The 18,076-nt window shown below is 41.2% G+C and overlaps 1 protein-coding gene across 2 annotated transcripts in view; it reads left to right on the forward strand.

Moving 5' to 3' along the window:
- Positions 1 to 18,076, forward strand: part of LOC126237688 (esterase FE4-like) — a 143,707-nt gene that overhangs the window by 12,830 nt on the left and 112,801 nt on the right. Inside the window, exon 1 of one of the 2 annotated variants that reach the window (XM_049947742.1) lies at positions 16,099 to 16,203. The exons of the other annotated variant lie outside the window; for it this stretch is intronic. Coding sequence (XP_049803699.1) covers positions 16,132 to 16,203 — 72 coding nt within the window. The 5' untranslated portion in view covers positions 16,099 to 16,131. Of the gene's footprint in view, positions 1 to 16,098; positions 16,204 to 18,076 lie in introns of those variants that run through there. 2 annotated transcript variants of the gene reach the window in all.

Raw genomic sequence — 18,076 nt, forward strand, 5'->3', positions numbered from 1 at the left:
ATGTAGATACGCCATCCCCTGTTGGCCAGGCTGTAATGGAGAAATTTTTGATGTGAAAGGGATGACATCTGTCAAAAGGCAGGTACTGTTGTTCTTTGGTTGGTTTAATGTGGACAGATGTGCAGACTTCAGAGAGGAGGAGGTCAACATTTAGGAAGATGGCGCGGTGGGATGAGGAAGACCACATGAAGCAGATGGGAGAGAGGGTGTTGAGGTTGTGAAGGAACGAAGGAAGGGTGTCTTTACCATGAGTCCAGATGAAGATATCCTCAATGAATCTGAAGCAGACTAGGAGTTTGATGTTTTCAGAGATTAGGAAGGTCTCCTCTACATGGTCCATAAAAAGGTTAGAACAGGAGGGTGCCATACAGGTGCCCATGGTTGAGTCATAGATTTTTTGTATACATTCCCTTCAAAGGAGAAGTAGTTGTGGGTTAGGATAAAGTTAGTAGGGTGTATGAGGAATGACTTAGTGGATATGGAGTCTGAAAGACATTGGGAGAAGTAGTGTTCAATACCTTAAGACCATGGGCATGAGGGGTGTTGGTGCATAGGGAAATGGCGCCATCAGTGACGAGTAGAAGTCCAGGAGGTAAAGGGATAGGGATTGTGGAGAGTCAGTGAAGGAAGTGAGTAGTATGTTTGATGTGGGGGGTTACAAATTCTTTCAGTGGGGGCAAAATAACAAGCCACAATGGGGCATCCAGGATTGTTGGATTTGTGGATTTTGGGGAGCATGTAGAAGGTGGTTGTATGAGGTGTTATAGGGATAAGGATGGAAATGGATTCAGTGCAGAGTTTCTGGAAAGGCTTTATGCAGGGATTGGAGGTTGTGTTGGACCTCTGGGGTGTGATCATTCTGGCAGCATTTATACATGGAGGAGTCAGATAACTGGTGGAGGCCTTCTACCACGTTGTCAGTGCCATTCATTACAACAGTGGTGGAACCTTTGTCTGCCGGTAGAATATTAGGTCAGGATTTGTCTTTAGGTTCTGTATGATTATTCTTTCTTTTAATCTGCTACAAAGGAGTGCCCCCTTCACCACCCAGTACCACCCTGGACTGGAACAACTGAACCAAATCATTTGCCAGGGCTTTGATTACCTATCATCATGCCCTGAAATGGAGGTCACCTACGCGAAATACTTTTCACACCTCCTAAATTGGCGTTCCATCACCCACCCAATGTCCACAACATTCCAGTCCTCTCACAGGTTTATTCTGTCCCTTGAAGGGCCAGGCCACCTATGAATACAGCCATATCATTTACCAGCTCTACTGCAATCACTGCACTGCTTTTTGTATTGGTATTACCAACCAGCTGCCCTCCAGCAGGTATGGCCACTACATAATGGTGGCCAAGAGCAAAATAGACCACCCTGTGGCACAACATGTAGACGAACATAACATACTTCATTTCAATACCTGCTTCACTACCCAAGCCATCTGGGTCCTTCTTTCCACCACCAGCTTTTCTGAACTGCATAAATGGGAGTTATCCTTACAACAAATTCTCCACTCCCATAATTATTCTGGCCCCAACATATGGTAACAAACTGTCCCCACACCCTCCACCCAACATTTTCCACCCCCTCTGTTCTACCATCTCCTCTCCAACACACTTACCTGGGGCACAAATGAACTTACTTCTACATCTGACAATGACTCTCCATCTGAGATAACATGCTGTGTCCTCCCTAGCAAAAAGTCCTCAACCCAGTCACAGATTTCACTTGATACCCCATATGATCATACTTTTGACAATAAACATAGGTGTGGTTCTGGGTCAAATGCTTTTCGGAAACCAAGAAATACAGCATCTACCTGACTGCCTTGATCCGAAGCTTTCTGTACTGCATGTGAGAAACATGTGAGTTGGGTTTCAAATCAAATGAACAATTTTTTAGGAATTCATGCTGGTTGGCACTGAAGAGGTCATTCTGTTCAAGATAACTCATTATGTTTGAGCTCAGAATATGTTCCAAGAATCTACAACAAACCAATGTCAAGAACATTAGTTTTGTGGATCACTTCTATCACCCTTCTTGTAGATGGGTGAGACCTGTGTCTTTTTCCAAGAATAGAGCATGATATTTTCTTTCAGGGATCTATGATAGATTATCGATAGGATAGAGGCTAAATCAGCTGCAAACTCAGTATAGAATCTGACATCGATTTCATCAGAACCTGGAGCTTTGTTCAGTCTTAATGATTTCAGCTGTTTCTCAACACCACTAACTTTATCCCTTATTTCATTCATCTTTTCAGTGGTATGAACATTAAATTGTGGCAATTCTCCTGGGTTTTCCTTTATAAAGGAACATTTGAAAACAGAGTTAAACATTTCAGCTATTGCTTTGTTAGGCCTACCCTCAATTTAGTTCCTATATCATTCACTAGGGATTTGACACTAATTTTGGTGCCACTAACAGCCTTTACAGATCATCAGAATTTCTTTGGGTTCTGTGAAATATCACCTGATGATGTTCTGCTGCAGTAGCCATTGAAGGCATCACATATCACTCTCTTGACAGACAAATGAATTTCATTCGGCATCTCTCTCTCTATAGCCCTATGCTTTTTTTTACATCTATTATGCAGTAATCTCTGTTTCATTAGAAGTTTCTTAACAGTGACTGTACACCATGTAGGTTCCCTCCCATTGTGAACTGCTGTACAGGGTACATATATACCCAGTACATTGTCAGCTACTCTTTTGGGTTTGAGCCGGAATTCCTTTATGTGTCTTGTGGTAAAAGTTTTAAGTTCCCCATTGATATATGACACTACTGCCTTTTTATCTAGTTTACTGAAAATATATCAAACAATGGAAAGTCCAGTATAGAATGTAGTATTGTATGGCTTCAGTTGCCAGAGACTGCAGTCATGTGAGTATGAGTTGCATTTGCGAGAGTGTGTGTGTTTGTGTAGGTGAGTGTGTGTGTGTGTGTGTGTGTGTGTGTGTGTGTGTGTGTGTGTGTGTGTGTGTGTGTGTGTGTGCGTGTGTCTGTCATCTATTTTTGACAAAAGCCTTGCTGGCCAAAAGCTTATTTGTGACAGTCTTTGTGTTGGACCTATCTGCGACTCAGCATCTCCGCTATATGGTGAGTAGCAACTTTTCTTTTCATATTACTGAACATATATATCTTTCTGCTTGTTTCAATTGTCCTTTGTTGTCCGCAGCTCGTGGTCTCGCGGTAGCGTTCTCGCTTCCTAAGCACAGGGTCCCGGGTTCGATTCCCGGCGGGGTCAGGGATTTTCTCTGCCTCGTGATGACTCGGTGTTGTGTGTTGTCCTTAGGTTAGTTAGGTTTAAGTAGTTCTAAGTTCTAGGGGACTCATGACCATAGCTGTTAAGTCCCATAGTGCTCTGAGCCATTTGAACCATTTTGAATTGTCCTTTGTACTCATTGTAATCATTGTTGCCACAGCCGTGTCATGGTCACTCACAACAGTTTCGATCTGGACATCCTCAAAGAGGTCAGGTCTACTTGTTGCCATTAGATCCAATATACTGTATTTCGGTCTTGAGTGGATTTCCTAACTATCTAGTCTAGGTATGTTCAGAGAGGGCATTTAGTAAAGTTTCACAGGATGTCTTATCACACCCACCACTAACAAAACTGTAATTTTCCCAATAAATTGTTGGATGGTGAAAGTCTCCATCATTGACTACAGTATCACTGGGGAACTTATGTACAAGTGAACTGAGGTTTTCTCTAAGGTTTTCAGTTTCATAAGGAGATGAGTCTGGCGAGTGATAGAAGGAACCAATTATCATTTTATTCCCACATCTGATGCTGAGTCTTGCCCAAACATTCTCACATGCACCTTCAATTTCACCACTCCCATTTCCCATTTGCATACCATTTCGATATACATTTAAATTTATGCCAAAAATCTCACTTCTATCGATTTCAACTAGCTTTCTCTACCTAGTAAAATGAGAGCATCACTATTTTTCATGAGCACTTGAAACTCTGGAGCTTTAATGGGAATGCTTTGGCAGTTTAGTACTAGGATTGTAGTACTCTCTCCTGTGGGAGGCATTTCTTTCTATCTCACATTGATACTTCTGGGTTTCCTACAGCTATCGTAATCTCGATTGGATGGAGAGTCATGTAATCTGAAAAGCCCTTGTGCACACCGCACACACAGTGACCTACATGATTAGCAGCCTGTGATATGTAGTGCACACCTAACCTGTTTGGGAGAACCCTACAATTCGCAACCCTATGGTGCAAGTCCACAAAGTCGCAGCCTAACTTGTCACAGAAGATTTGAAGTCTCTGGTTTAGTCCTTCCACTCAACTCAGAACCAAAGGGCCATAATCAGTTCTGAGGACAATTCTGCAAACTGTGAGCTTCATTGAAACTCCCCACACTAGGCTGATCTTCTCAACCATCTCTGCCAGTCGCTGGAAAGACGCAAGAATGATCTCGGAGCCCAGACAACAGGCATCATTTGTTCCAACGTGGCCACAGTCTGCAGTTGTTTCCATCCTTTTCCTTCAATGGCTGCCGGAACAGCCTCTTCAACATTTTGAATGAGGTCCCCAGGCATACATACTGAGTGAACCTAGTTGTCCTTTCCTGTTCCTTGCATCCATTTCCCTCAGGGGTACTGTCATATGCCATATGTTTGAACTGCTCTTTTGCTTTTGCCTTTTCGTGACACCAGACAAAATTGGCTTCCCAAAAACAGGTGAAGATGGTCCCATTGGCTCAGTTTCTCAGATTCTCTTGCAAAAAGCAAAATAAGTAGAAATAAGTGGTGTTGCAGACATCATGATTTAGGTTTTCTGTGATTTCCCTAAATCGCTCCAGGCAAATGCCAGGATGGTTCCTTTGAAAGGGCATGGCCAATTTCCTTCCCCATCCTTCCCCAATATGATGAGACCGATGACCTCACTGTTTGGTTCCTCCCCCAAACAACCCAACCCATTACATGTGGAGTGCCTTAGTGTTCAATTCTTGGACCCTGTTATTCCTGATTTTTATAAATGATCTACCATCATGCCTGCCATGTAAATTTGCATTATTTGCTGATGATATCAAAATTTTTATGAGCAGTAGAACAGATAGTATTCTTGAGGAATCCATTAATCACATACTCTCAGATGTGGTTAATTAGTTCAAGGTGAATGGTCTCTCACTAAATTCCAGTAAGACCAGCTTTAGTCAGCTCTGTAAAAGAACAGAAAAAGAGATAGAGGTAAGTGTGACATGTGGTCATCAGCCAATAGAAAGAATGGAAACAACAAAATTTCTTGGGGTGCACATTGACAAAAAAAATGAACAGCTCTTCACATATTATAGATCTCTGTAAGAGGCTTAGCTTTGGTACATATGCTTTACTGGTTGTCACTACATGTGTTGAACCCAACACTGCAAAAGTGGCATACTATGGCTATTCTCACTCACTCATTGAATACAGCATTATTTTTTGGGGCAACCAGCCATTAGTAAGAAAGTGTAAATTGCTCAGATGTGAGTTTAAGAATTATATGAGGATTGAGCCAAACAGACATGTAGAAATAGCTTTCAGAAACTTAAAATATACATAACTACATGCCAGTATATTTTTTCTCTCATGTGTTTTGTCTGTAAAAATATAGAGATATTTCAATCAAACAGTAATTATTATGACTATAACACATGGAGGAAGAATGACATACACAGCGAGCATGGAAATTTGAGCTTTGCACAAAAGGGTGTTCACTGTACTGGAACAATACTTTTCAGTGCTCCTCCTCCTGAAATAAAGACATACATTCATAACAAGAGTAAGTTTAAGAAAGTACTAAAAATATTTCTGCTAGAAAAAGCATTTCACAGTCTAGATGAACTTTTAAATAAATAAATTGTAAAATTTTAATATTATATAACAGAAGTTGACATAATGCCACTAAGAATGTTATTTAACTTGAGCTCTGTAGCCAGCCAGAGTGGCTGAGCGGTTCTAGGCACTACAGTCTGGAATTGTGCGACAGCTACGGTCACAGGTTCGAATCCTGCCTCGGGTATGGATGTGTCATGTACTTAGGTTAGTTAGGTTTAAGTAATTCTAAGTTCTAGGGTACTGATGACCTCAGAAGTTAAGTCCCATTGTGCTCAGAGCCATTTGAACCATTTTGAGCTCTGTATCCGTTTGTACTCTGTATCCATTTTTCCGTAGTGCTTTAATGATTCTAAGAAAACATGTAGCACCTTTTTTCTGCATTGCTGCTCAAAGAATTTACTGTATAAATTTTTATATAATTATGTAATCAAATGTCTGTATATGCTGTAAGATTATCATACTGTATTTGCAAAAAACTGACTCATTCCAAGCCCTTGTGAATCCAACACAAATGGACCTATGGAACACGAAATCAAATCAAATCAAATCACACCTGAATCTTGTTTTTTTCCAGCACAGACCTTTTGTGGTGATTCTGAGAACTTTTCAGACCACCCTTGTAGTAGCTGAAGATACATAAAGCATTGATACTAGAAGCTAAATATGTTTTGTTCAACTATGAGTGTTTCTTCCTATGCTTGCTATGCTTGTGCTATTATACTATATGCTCACCATTAATATACTTTGCTTTTTGAACGCTATTTCTATGTTAGTGTGATGTGTGCAAGATACATCATGTTATTTCAAGTAGAAGCGATAGAGATAAAAGTTGTGGCATTGGACTGTCAAAGCGTGCAGACACCTCATTATCACATGAAAATACAATGTGCTCTACTTCTTTGAAACAAAATTTCACCCTGCAGAGAAGTGCAAGTTTCCACAGACTAATGGAAGATCTTGTAAATTGGAATGGTTTGTGGATTATCTGTGGCTACATTACAAAGAAAAGAGTGGCACTGTTTTCTGCTATGACTGTGTTCGATCCATCCACTTAGTGAACAATAGAAGACCAAAGAAAGAGATGGCTTTTCTTAAAGAAGGTTCCTGTAACTGTAAAAATCTATGGAAAAGTTCAAGATACACAAGAAGAGTTTTTCATCGAGAGTCTCTTGTAATTATTCAGCATTGTGAAAATAGCACACCTGTGACTGCCCAAGTCACGCGACATTTGCTGACCAATCAGGAGAAAGCTAGAACCGCGTTACTAGTAATTATCAGTTCACGCAGATTACTGGGTCAAACAGGAAACGCGTTGAGAGCTCATGAAAAGGTCTCTGGGAACCTCATGACACTTCTCGATGAGAGGAAGAATGATGTGCCATGACTGAACATATGGCTGAAACATCGTGACACTTGGTTGGCGCCAGCGATGCAAAACGAAATGTTGCAAATCGTGGCTCACATGATCCAGTGAGAAATTGTGCAGCAAATGAAAACTTCCCCATTTTGCAGAATTACGCCAGATTCAACGACGATTGTTGCTGGCAGTTCAGTCTTTGCGTACAAGCCATCCTTCTAAGACTGTCACTAGAAACTGAGTTCCTATGTGCCCACTGTTCAGATGCTGCAGCTACTATGTCTGGGCGGAACAAAGGTGTGAAAGAAATCCTTCTTCAAGACCAGCCAAAGAGTTGTTACAACCACTGGAGCAATCATGGATTGGATCTGGCACTACCGGAAGTTTTAAGAATCTGTGATCGACTATGTATTGCCCTGTGAAAGACGACTCAAACATATTTCTAGAATCTGTGAAAAGTAAAAATGTGTATGAGATGTTGTGTTACCATATGGTCTCAGAGAGACGAATCCAAACCCCAGAGCTCAATGTCTGATTCCAATGTGTCCCACCTGATAGGCTGTAATAGTGAAGTCTTTAACATGTTTCAGGGAAAACTATGAGTGGGTCCAGAAAACGGCGACCGGAATATTAAACGTACCAAACTCAGTTAGAGACAAAAGAAGGTCAGTCATGTGGGACTATGTGAAGCAGATCGAAAAGTTTGAAACTATTGTTAATACAACAGTAGTCTATGTTTTACGTCTATTATGCAGTAATATCCGTTTCATTAGAAGTTTCTTTTTAGTGAGTATATACCATGGAGGTTCTACCTCTTTATGAAATGTTCTACTGGACACATATCCATCCAGTGCACTTGAGCTGTGAGGGGCTCACGATTGTGACCTGTCCTTCCTGCAGTTCTGAAATGGCGAGAATATTTTTTAAAATTTTCTGTTAATAACTTCTGGCACCACTGTCGTTGCTTACCTTCGTTGCCCGTGAGAGGCAGCACCAGCATTATCGATACTAGCTTTGTGTTACTACCCGTGAAGCAACAGTGAGTATTTCTGGGTTCTACTCTGACAGGAAAGGGAGTCGGTGAACGGAGTCAGTGGAGTGAGTCGGTGGAGTGAGTCGGCAGAGTCAGTCAGAAGGCAAACAGTCGCATGTTAGTAAGTCAACTCTGAGTCTCAGTCGCCTTTGGGTTGTGGACTGAGTCACGTTTATCATTACTCAGCAGTTGGACGAGTTGGTAGTCAGTGGCAGTCAGGTTTGCACTGTGCAAGTACACACTGGGACTGTGGCCGATGCAGATGGAAGGCCGTTGGTTGGTCGGTCAGCTGGTCATCAGATGGCGACGTGTGGTCTGCTGAGCACAGACTCCAGTATCCGTTGGGGAAGAGTTGGCAGCCAGCAACAGTTGGGTCGCCGGGACCGCTGTCGCCAAAATTGGGCTGCCATTGGTCATTTGCTCGAGCGGTCATCTCAGTCGATGATGTCTTGGATCCTCAGGATGAACACCATTTTCCGAGTTGGGATGTCGTTGGACCTTGTTGGTTCATTGGAATTGAGCAGCAACGCAGTCTCCACACAGCATGAAGCCAGGTTGGGGCTTTTGGTGGCGGGCACATGCTGTTGCATTTGGAGGCACTAGCTGTGTGAGCGACCATTCACTTTCTCCCAAAGCAGGATCCTGAAGTTGAGTAATTAGTTACCTGTTCTTAAAATTCGACTGCTACAATTTGTTCGTTATTTGTGGATTGTTGTGTCCTCAGCCATTGACACATGTGATAATAAGTCATGTGTTTTGTTGCCTAAAGTCTGCAGCCTCCAGTAGTGACTTGACAGTTGTGACTTGTGTTTTCGGTATTCTTTTAAACTTGTCTTGAGTGGAGTTTGATGCCTTGATCTTGGTGAGGCCAAGTTTGAAGTTATTGGTATCTTGGTTTACTTTTCATTGATAGTTATTTTCCATTATCTGTGCAGTTGGATCTGACTGTTGGAAATCAGTCAGATTGTCGGTTGGTTGTGAACTGTCCCTAGGTTGTGTTTCCTTCCGATTAAAAGGTTTTCGGTCTGGCTGCCTGTCTCACCTAAACATGGGTTAGTGTTACCTTCCCAGGCTGACCCTTGGAACGTTCTGAGTGCCACTCCTTGTGTTTTACACAGTGATTTCATTTTTAGTCTTAAGTACTCTATGGGAAAAATTTAAGCTAAGGATTTCAGCCTATTTATACTGAAGATACATTTTTTTTTTTTTCTAAAGAAGTGAAACCTCCAGAAGAACTCCTGTACCTCAATTCCTTGCTTAGGCCTTGTGCCTTGAATTTTCAATGTGGCCTTCAGACAATCTAAATTAAATCAAAGGAGGTCTTTCGTTAAAACCTTGAGAGTTTTGATTCTTGCTTATATCATTGTGTGTTTTAACAAATAAAATTTGTATGTTGAGTGGAACAGACAGTAACTTATTTTGGCCCCTTTCTACAAATATAACCACATCCGCTCTGTCCTGCTAGCCCAGGGATTTCAGCGCTGTCAACTATTCTTTCAAACTTTAGCCAGACTTCCTCTAGATGCTCCTGCCCTGTGCTTAAAGTATCAAATTCCTCATGGAGTTATAGTTTACTGAATGTATATATAATGTAACTCTTCTCAATGTCCATTCTTTCTCTTCTTTCCTATGTTTATTTGCCACCTTCCAAACTGCATCTACTTCCAAGACCCACAGTATCAACGACCGTCCATGCACAACACAGACTTCTTGACTGCACAGATTGTTGATGCAACATCTGATGCCACCGATTATTTTCTCCAATAGGTATGGTTATATTTATTCCTAATGATCCCAATTCATCCCTCATCCTGATGTGCTTTAGTGTTATTTTCTTCACTTGTGCATGCCACTCGAACTTTAAGTCATCAACCTAACCCATCCTTCTTGCGTCTCTCTTCTTTTATCGCAAAACACACACACACAGACACACACACAGACACACACACACACACACACACACACACACACACACACACACATATCTCATCATTCCATTTCACCCACGTTTCTGCAAAGACACATTCCACATGGGAAAAATATATTAAAAAAGATGCTGATATATATATATAATAGAGGGAAACATTCCACGTGGGAAAAATATGTCTAAAAACAAAGATGATGTGACTTACCGAATGAAAGCGCTGGCAGGTCGATAGACACACAAACAAACACAAACACACACACAAAATTCAAGCTTTCGCAACAAACTGTTGCCTCATCAGGAAAGAGGGAAGGAGAGGGAAAGACGAAAGGATGTGGGTTTTAAGGGAGAGGGTAAGGAGTCATTCCAATCCCGGGAGCGGAAAGACTTACCTTAGGGGGAAAAAGGACGGGTATACACTCGCACACACACACACACATATCCATCCACACATATACAGACACAAGCAGACATCTCACAAGCAGACATATTTAAAGACAAAGAGTTTGGGCAGAGATGTCAGTCGAGGCGGAAGTGAAGAGGCAAAGATGATGTTGAATGACAGGTGGGGTATGAGTGGCGGCAACTAGAAATTAGCGGATTTGAGGCCTGGTGGGTAACGGGAAGAGAGGATATATTGAAGAGCAAGTTCCCATCTCCGGAGTTCGGATAGGTTGGTGTTGGTGGGAAGTATCCAGATAACCCGGACGGTGTAACACTGTGCCAAGTTGTGCTGGCTGTGCACCAAGGCATGTTTAGCCACAGCACACATTCAACATGTTATTTTTTACTTTGTTCCTTATGTGTCTAAAATTTATCCAAGTGATTTCTTTTTGTCATTTATAATTAAGTAAATGTCCTTGAACTATTCAGCTGCCTCATTCATTGTTGAAGTTATTTTTTCTTGTAGGTCTGCATCACTAACTCCCTTGATAAAAAGGCTCATATTGTCTGCATAAAGTACTGATTCTGATCTTGTAAGATTATTAGGAAAATCATTAATAAAAACTAAGAACAACAGAGGGCCTAGAACACAACCCTGGGGTACACCACAATTGACTTCAGATATGTTCAGTAATACTTTGTGCCATTATGTATTATTTCAACACTTTGATGTCTGTTGCACAGATACGATTGAAACCAGCTGTATGCTTTTCTACATACTCCTAAGCAATACAGTTTCTCTAGCAAAATATCATGGCTGATGAGGTCAAAGGCCTTGGATAGATCTAAAAATTTCCACAGTTTAAGTCCTCATTATCCACTGCAGTTAAAACCTGTTGCAAGAAGTGATATACAGCTGTTTCTGTAGACCTGTTTTTTCTGAACCCATTCTGTGCATTGGTTAGAGTTTGTGCTTGTTTAGGAAACTTAACAGTCACTGATACATAATCCTCTCAATTACTTTAGCAAAAGCTGAGAGTTGTGGCAATGGTCTATAATTTTTAATGGTATAAGGACAGTCTTTTTTATATAGTGGCTTTATTATTGATTTTTTTAAGTGCAGAAGGGGATTCACCAGTTTCAAATGATCTATTAATAATATCAATGAGTTCAGTTATTATTTTGTTTGCACTATGTTTTCTAACCTTATCAGGAACACTATCACATCCATAGGACAGTTTTCTGCTTATTAATTGAATTTCTTACTTATGAATGTGTAACTGGGTACAAAAACATCGTCTTTTCATTTGTGGGAACTTTTGACTTACTACCTTTTGAGCTCCCCAGGTTCTTGGTAAGATTTTGAGTACTGTTAATGTAGTAGTCATTGAACATATTGGTAACACATTGAGGGTCTTCAAAAACTTTTCCTCCCTTTTTTATGATAAGATTATTGTTTGTCACTTTGATTTTACCAATGTTATGGTTTATGACCTTCCAAACTGATTTGGTTCTATTGCTGCCTTTTCTGATAATTAAATCATTGTTAAGTTTTTTTGCTGCATGAATAACCTTTCTGTAGACTTTTCTGTAGCATCTAAGATATGGCTTTAATGCTGCATTACGCTTAGAATGCCAACCCAGATTTCTAAGAGTACCTACAGATTTCTTAATTCCTGCAGTTCACCATGAATATGAATTACATTTGAGAGAGAGATTTTTACTTGGGGGGGGGGAAGTGACATCAAAGTGGTATTTATAATCAGAGAAAAATGACTCATATTTAGAGTCTACAGTTTTGTTTGGGTCTCTGTCCCATTCAACAGTATGCAACATGCTATGAAAATTCCAAAGGCTACTTTCATTAACGTATCTGGTTTCTATATAGTTTCCACTGCCACATTTTTCTACATCATTCCCGTTTCCTTTACACCATTCTTGCCACAATGGACCCCTGCTCCATCTTTCTGCACCAGTTTAGAAAAGTATCCCTTTCCATGGCTAAAACCAATTCAACATTCTTTCTGGCCCTCAGGAACCTGGTACTGCAAAAACATATCTCCTTGGCAGAGGCATGCCAGAACTACCTCTGCTCCCTCAACAAGCTACTAGTACTCTGCAATCCCTACTCTACACATCACATCTCTGAAAGTGAATTCTTTGCTCTCCAGCATGTGGAGGAGCATTCCAGACACTGCCTGCATAAGTTGTCCAACCTGCTGACAGCCTCCTGCCACTTTGGGGCACCACTATCCACCCCTATCATACCCACAGTAGTAATCCTCATCCATCTGTCATTACAACCAAATCCCACCTACCTTACCTTTTGAACTTGCCACATCCCCCAAAACTCCATTTCAGCTCTCCACCAAATCCAGTGCCAAAACATTACAGTAACACTGTTGTTAACCTTTCCACTAAAACCCTCAGCTCTACAGAAGTTTCAGTCGTATCAAGAGGCCTCACCCTTAGCCTCACACCCAAATTTAACGGTGCTGGACTTGTCAAAGATCTGTTTTGCTTCTGCTGATCCCTGCAATGGAAGAAATTCTTTGCCACCAATTCTTCCAACCATAGCCACCCTATTTCCAACACTGAGTGCTGCCTCTTCCAGTTCATACCACCATCCAACCACCATCTAACCACCTGCTGGTCCCATTCCAGAAATCTCTTACCTCCAACTTAGCCTCAGCATCAAGTCCAACTTTTCCCAGGTCCCTTAGTCAGAAAACCAACCCTTAACTTGAAGAAATGGTAGCCATACACACCTCAAAACAAATCCTGTCCTGATCATCCTACCTGCAAAAGTTCCACCATTGTTGTTATGAATCACAGTGACTATCTGATGGGTGGCCTCCGTCAGTTATCTGACTCCTTTTTCTATAAACTCCACCAGAGTGATCCCACCCCAGAAGTCCAACAACCTCCAATCCCCACTTAAAACCGTAGGCCCTTCCCAGAACCTCTCCCCTGAATCCATTTCCCTTCTCACTCGTTTGATACCCGACACTCATCCCTTCTACATGCTCCCCAAAATCCACAAACCCAACAATCCTGGATTCCCTGTTGTGGCTGGTTATTGTGTCCCCACTGAAGCAATTTTGGCCCTCATTGACCAACACCTGCAACCAGATGCTGGTAATCTAGCCTCCCAAATCAAAGACACAAAACACTTCCTTCGCCATCTCTCCACCATCCCCACCCCTTTACCTTGTGGAACCCTATACATCAACATCCCTCATGCCCATTGTCTTACCACTATTGAACACTACATTTGCCAACATCCTTCAGACTCCAAACCCACTACCTCATTCCTCATACACCTTACTAACTTTATCCTAACCCACAACTGCTCCTCCTTTGAAGGGAAGGTATACAAACAAATCTGCAGCACAGCCATGAGCACCTGCATGGCACCCTTCTTTGCTAACCTTTTTATGGCCCATCTAGAGGAGACCTTCATAGCCTCACAAAATCCTGACCCCCTTGTTTTCAGGTTCACTGAGGATATCTTCATTTAGACTCAGGGCCAAGACACCCTATCTTTGTTCTTTCACAACCTCAACATCCTCTCTCCCACCTGCTTTGTGTGGTCTTCCTCAACCCAGAGTGGCACCTTCCTAGATGTTAAACCAACCAACCAACAACAGTATCTGTATTTTGACAGCTGTCATCCCTTTCACACTAAAAATCAATCCCATACAATCTGGCCAGTTGGGGATGGCATATCTGCAATGGCAAAAAATCCCTTGCTCAGCATGCTCAGGGTCTCATCAAGGCCTTCACAAACAGTCACTATCCCACAGACCTTTACTGCAAACAGATCTCCCATGCCATTTCCCCTGACACCCCCAATACTCCCACCAGTCCCAAGAACCAGCCACAAAGCAATGTCCCCTTCACCACCCTGTACCACCCCAGGCTGGAACAACTGAACCACATTCTTGTCAGAGCTCTGATTACTTATCATCATGCCCTGAAATGACGGACACCCTACCTGAGACACTTCCCATACCTCCTAAAGTGATGTTCCATCGACTTTCCAACCTCCAAAACATTCTAGTGCATCCCTTTACTACTCCCAATTCCAACCCCTTCCCACAAGCCCTGTGGAAGCCCCAGGTGCAAGACCTGCCCAGTCCACCAACCTAGCGCTTCCTATCCAAGTCTTGTCACAAGTTTATCCTGCCCCATGAGAGGCCAGGCCACCTGTGAATGCCATATCAGTTACCAGCTCTGCTGCAATTATTGCACAGTTTTTTTTTATTCATATGACTATCAACCTGCTGTCCACTTAAATGAATGCACACTGCCAAATGGGGTCAAGAGCAAAATAGATCACCCTGTGCCATAACATGCAGCTGAATATAACATACTTAATTTCAATGGCTGGATCCTTCCCTCCACCACCAGCTTTTCTGAATGGCTCAAATAGGAATTATCCTTTACAACACATTCTCCGCTCCCATAATTATCCCGGCCTCAACATATGGTAACATATTCTCCCTGCACTCTCCATCCAACAGTTTCAACCCCTCCATCCTAAAATCTCCTCTACATTTTCATCTGGCACTCTGTTTATTTATGCCTTCTTCCAACATGTCCACCCATACTTCCCCTCTCCTCTGCTTGATGCCCTTTTCCCCCACATCCCTGCTCCACAACCTCCTGACACTGTGCCTGCTGGTATTCTAGTCCATGCACACTCCATCAGATAGCATTCTTCTCTGTCCCCACTTGTACACTACTATCACTTCCCCTCTCCCAGAATGCTGCTTGAACTCCGCTTGATAGTCGCATCCTGGTCTGAGATGCTGGAGTTGGTGGTCATGTGTGCATGATGTGTGCATGAGGTGTGTTTGCTTCCATGTATAAATGGTGTGTGTGCCTCTTTTGCTGATGAAGGCTGTGACCAAAAGCTGTATGTAAGTGTCTTTTAATTGTGCCTGTGTGAAACTTAATGAGTCTTCTTTACAGTATGTAGCAATCTGTCTTTTCCTACATTGTTGATATTGCTACCTGGAGTTTCCATTGTTTTATCACCTTTCATATAGCCCTGATGCAATAACCATTGATCATACTTCTTCCTGCACCTGAGAAAACAATTAGGCTGTCAGCACAAGAACAAAAGTAATAATGTCAGGCAGGCCATTTACCAGTAGTTGGCAGATAGAGTGGTAGATTTTTATTAGAATAAAATTCAGGAATTTATGACTTAATATGAGTGGAAATTACGTTAAAAAGTGTATTAAAGTATAGGCTTTTGTGCAATAACAGTGTTGTTTAACCCTTGAGTGGGTGTGCTTGTGTACAAAGTGTGTCAATCACAAATAACATTGTTTTGTACCATTCCATTGTTGTTTTATGATTGCAAACCCTTACTTATTCCTTCATTACTGCTTCGGCTAACACAGTATTAAGTTGTGTTGTCTGTCCAGCTGAGCAGCAGTACTGCAAAATAAACAGCAGCGAAGAAAAATTTGCATTCTATGCAAGAAAATGACCAGATTCCAAGCTATTGGGGCACTCCGATGATGAGGCAGTTATCTATGAGATAAATAGTAACCAAATAAGGGGTTGTTAGGGATCTGATGCAACTGCGCTGTTTAATGCCTCAAGTGGGTCATTACTGTGGGGTAACAGTTGTTTGCAGCAACAGAGAGGTACAATGAAAAGTTTATTTTATTATTGTTTAATTAATCAATGACTTAGCTCATATGTTAGTATATTTTATCATTATTTAATTAAACTAAGAATAAACTCTAATTCTGTTCATGTATGTTTACTTTGGTAACATAAAGACAACTATTCCTTACATGTGTGCAAAGTGTACACGTTGTGGTGTCACCGCCAGACACCACACTTGCTAGGTGGTAGCCTTTAAATCGGTTGCGGTCTGTTAGTATATGTCGGACCCGCGTGTCACCACTATCAGTGATTGCAGACCGAGCGCCGCCACACGGCAGGTCTAGAGAGACTTCCTAGCACTTGCCCCAGTTGTACAACCAACTTTGCTAGCGATGGTTCACTGACAAAATACGCTCTCATTTGCCGAGATGATAGTTTAGCATAGCCTTCAGCTACGTCATTTGCTACGACCTAGCAAGGCGCCATTATCAGTTACTATTGATATTGAATCATGTACCGTCAAGACCGACATTCACAATGAACGGATTAAAGTTAAGTATTCCACCAGCTACGTCCGTTTTTCTAAATTATAATTTCCTTGTCCTGTTCCAGACCTCACGCCAGCCTGCGTGAGCTAAAACGCGTGCCTTTCGGCCTCCTCTAGTAACACGGTGTTGGCTCTCCTGCTAACCAAAACACATGTGCCTACTTGTGTTAAAAAAAAGGCATGCCCTCTTTAGGGTTGAAAAACTTACGTTTGTTTACTACTGAAATGATTCTCAGTTGAGAAAAATGCCTCATACATGTAGATAACTGCATATTTTGCAGATCCACCTTGAGGGATCTTCGATTCTTTCACTCATTTCCCAGTACATCTGCTCGTCAATGGTACTTGTTGAGGACAATAAAAATTAGTTCCAATTGATTTATGACCTGCACAATTATAACGCAAGCATTAATTTTTATGTAGACTTTGCCTACTTGTCTAAAGTTCAGAGTGTTGTTGTGTAGCCTGTTTTTCAACGAGGTACCATTTAACATAAAAGAAGACATTGGGAATACCTACTAATTGAAAAGAGAATTTAAAAACATAACTCTTTAGCTACACTTTTCATAGTTTACCTGATTAATCAGACTCAAGGACTGAAAATTCCTGTTAGTTACAATGTTTATAGTATAGCAGCATGGCTCGTAGCAGTGTACTGTAAACATGGGCTGTTACTACAGAAGTGGGTAACTCTTTTCTTCACAAGATATAAACCAAGTGATAAATAGGTATATATTAAGATGCTGGAGAGCGATAAACTGCAGATGTTCAGTAAATATCAGAGTGGAAGCAGTTTTTTCCCCTCCTTTCAAAGTAGCAGCTTTGTAGCCAATTCACTACATTACTAGTACAATTATTAATAGTATTAAACAGTGTTATAATAGTTTAGTGTTAATAATTTGCAGTGATTATGTTGTTAAAAGTTGCTTGTCTTTTGGTAATATATACATTGACTCATTCCTCACGCCAGAAAGATTTGCCTTTAGATGCTATTTCAGATTATGTTGAATGAAATGGTGAATTTGAATGTATGTTTTTATTTGTTTCACATCACTATTGGTTCTCCTTAAAATGAGATTATGTAGCATATTACATGAATAAATTAGGTTGTAAAAAATATACAAATGTGAACAGTCTGTGATAGCTAAAAGAGGCAGGATTTCCATAAGAGGGCTAAAATAAAAGGCCTTCTGAAATTTCTGTACGTTTAATGATAGTAAACATACACTTAGGAAGACATAATCAGGGCAAAACTGAGCCAGCTAAATTATAGACATTATGACTTAAGGAGTAAGACAATAATTTACAAACATTTGAAAATGATAAACAAAGCAATCATTAGAAAAAAGAAAGCACTGATT

This window comes from Schistocerca nitens, chromosome 1 (assembly GCF_023898315.1).
Source record: "Schistocerca nitens isolate TAMUIC-IGC-003100 chromosome 1, iqSchNite1.1, whole genome shotgun sequence".
In the NCBI taxonomy this organism is placed as follows: domain Eukaryota; kingdom Metazoa; phylum Arthropoda; class Insecta; order Orthoptera; family Acrididae; genus Schistocerca; species Schistocerca nitens.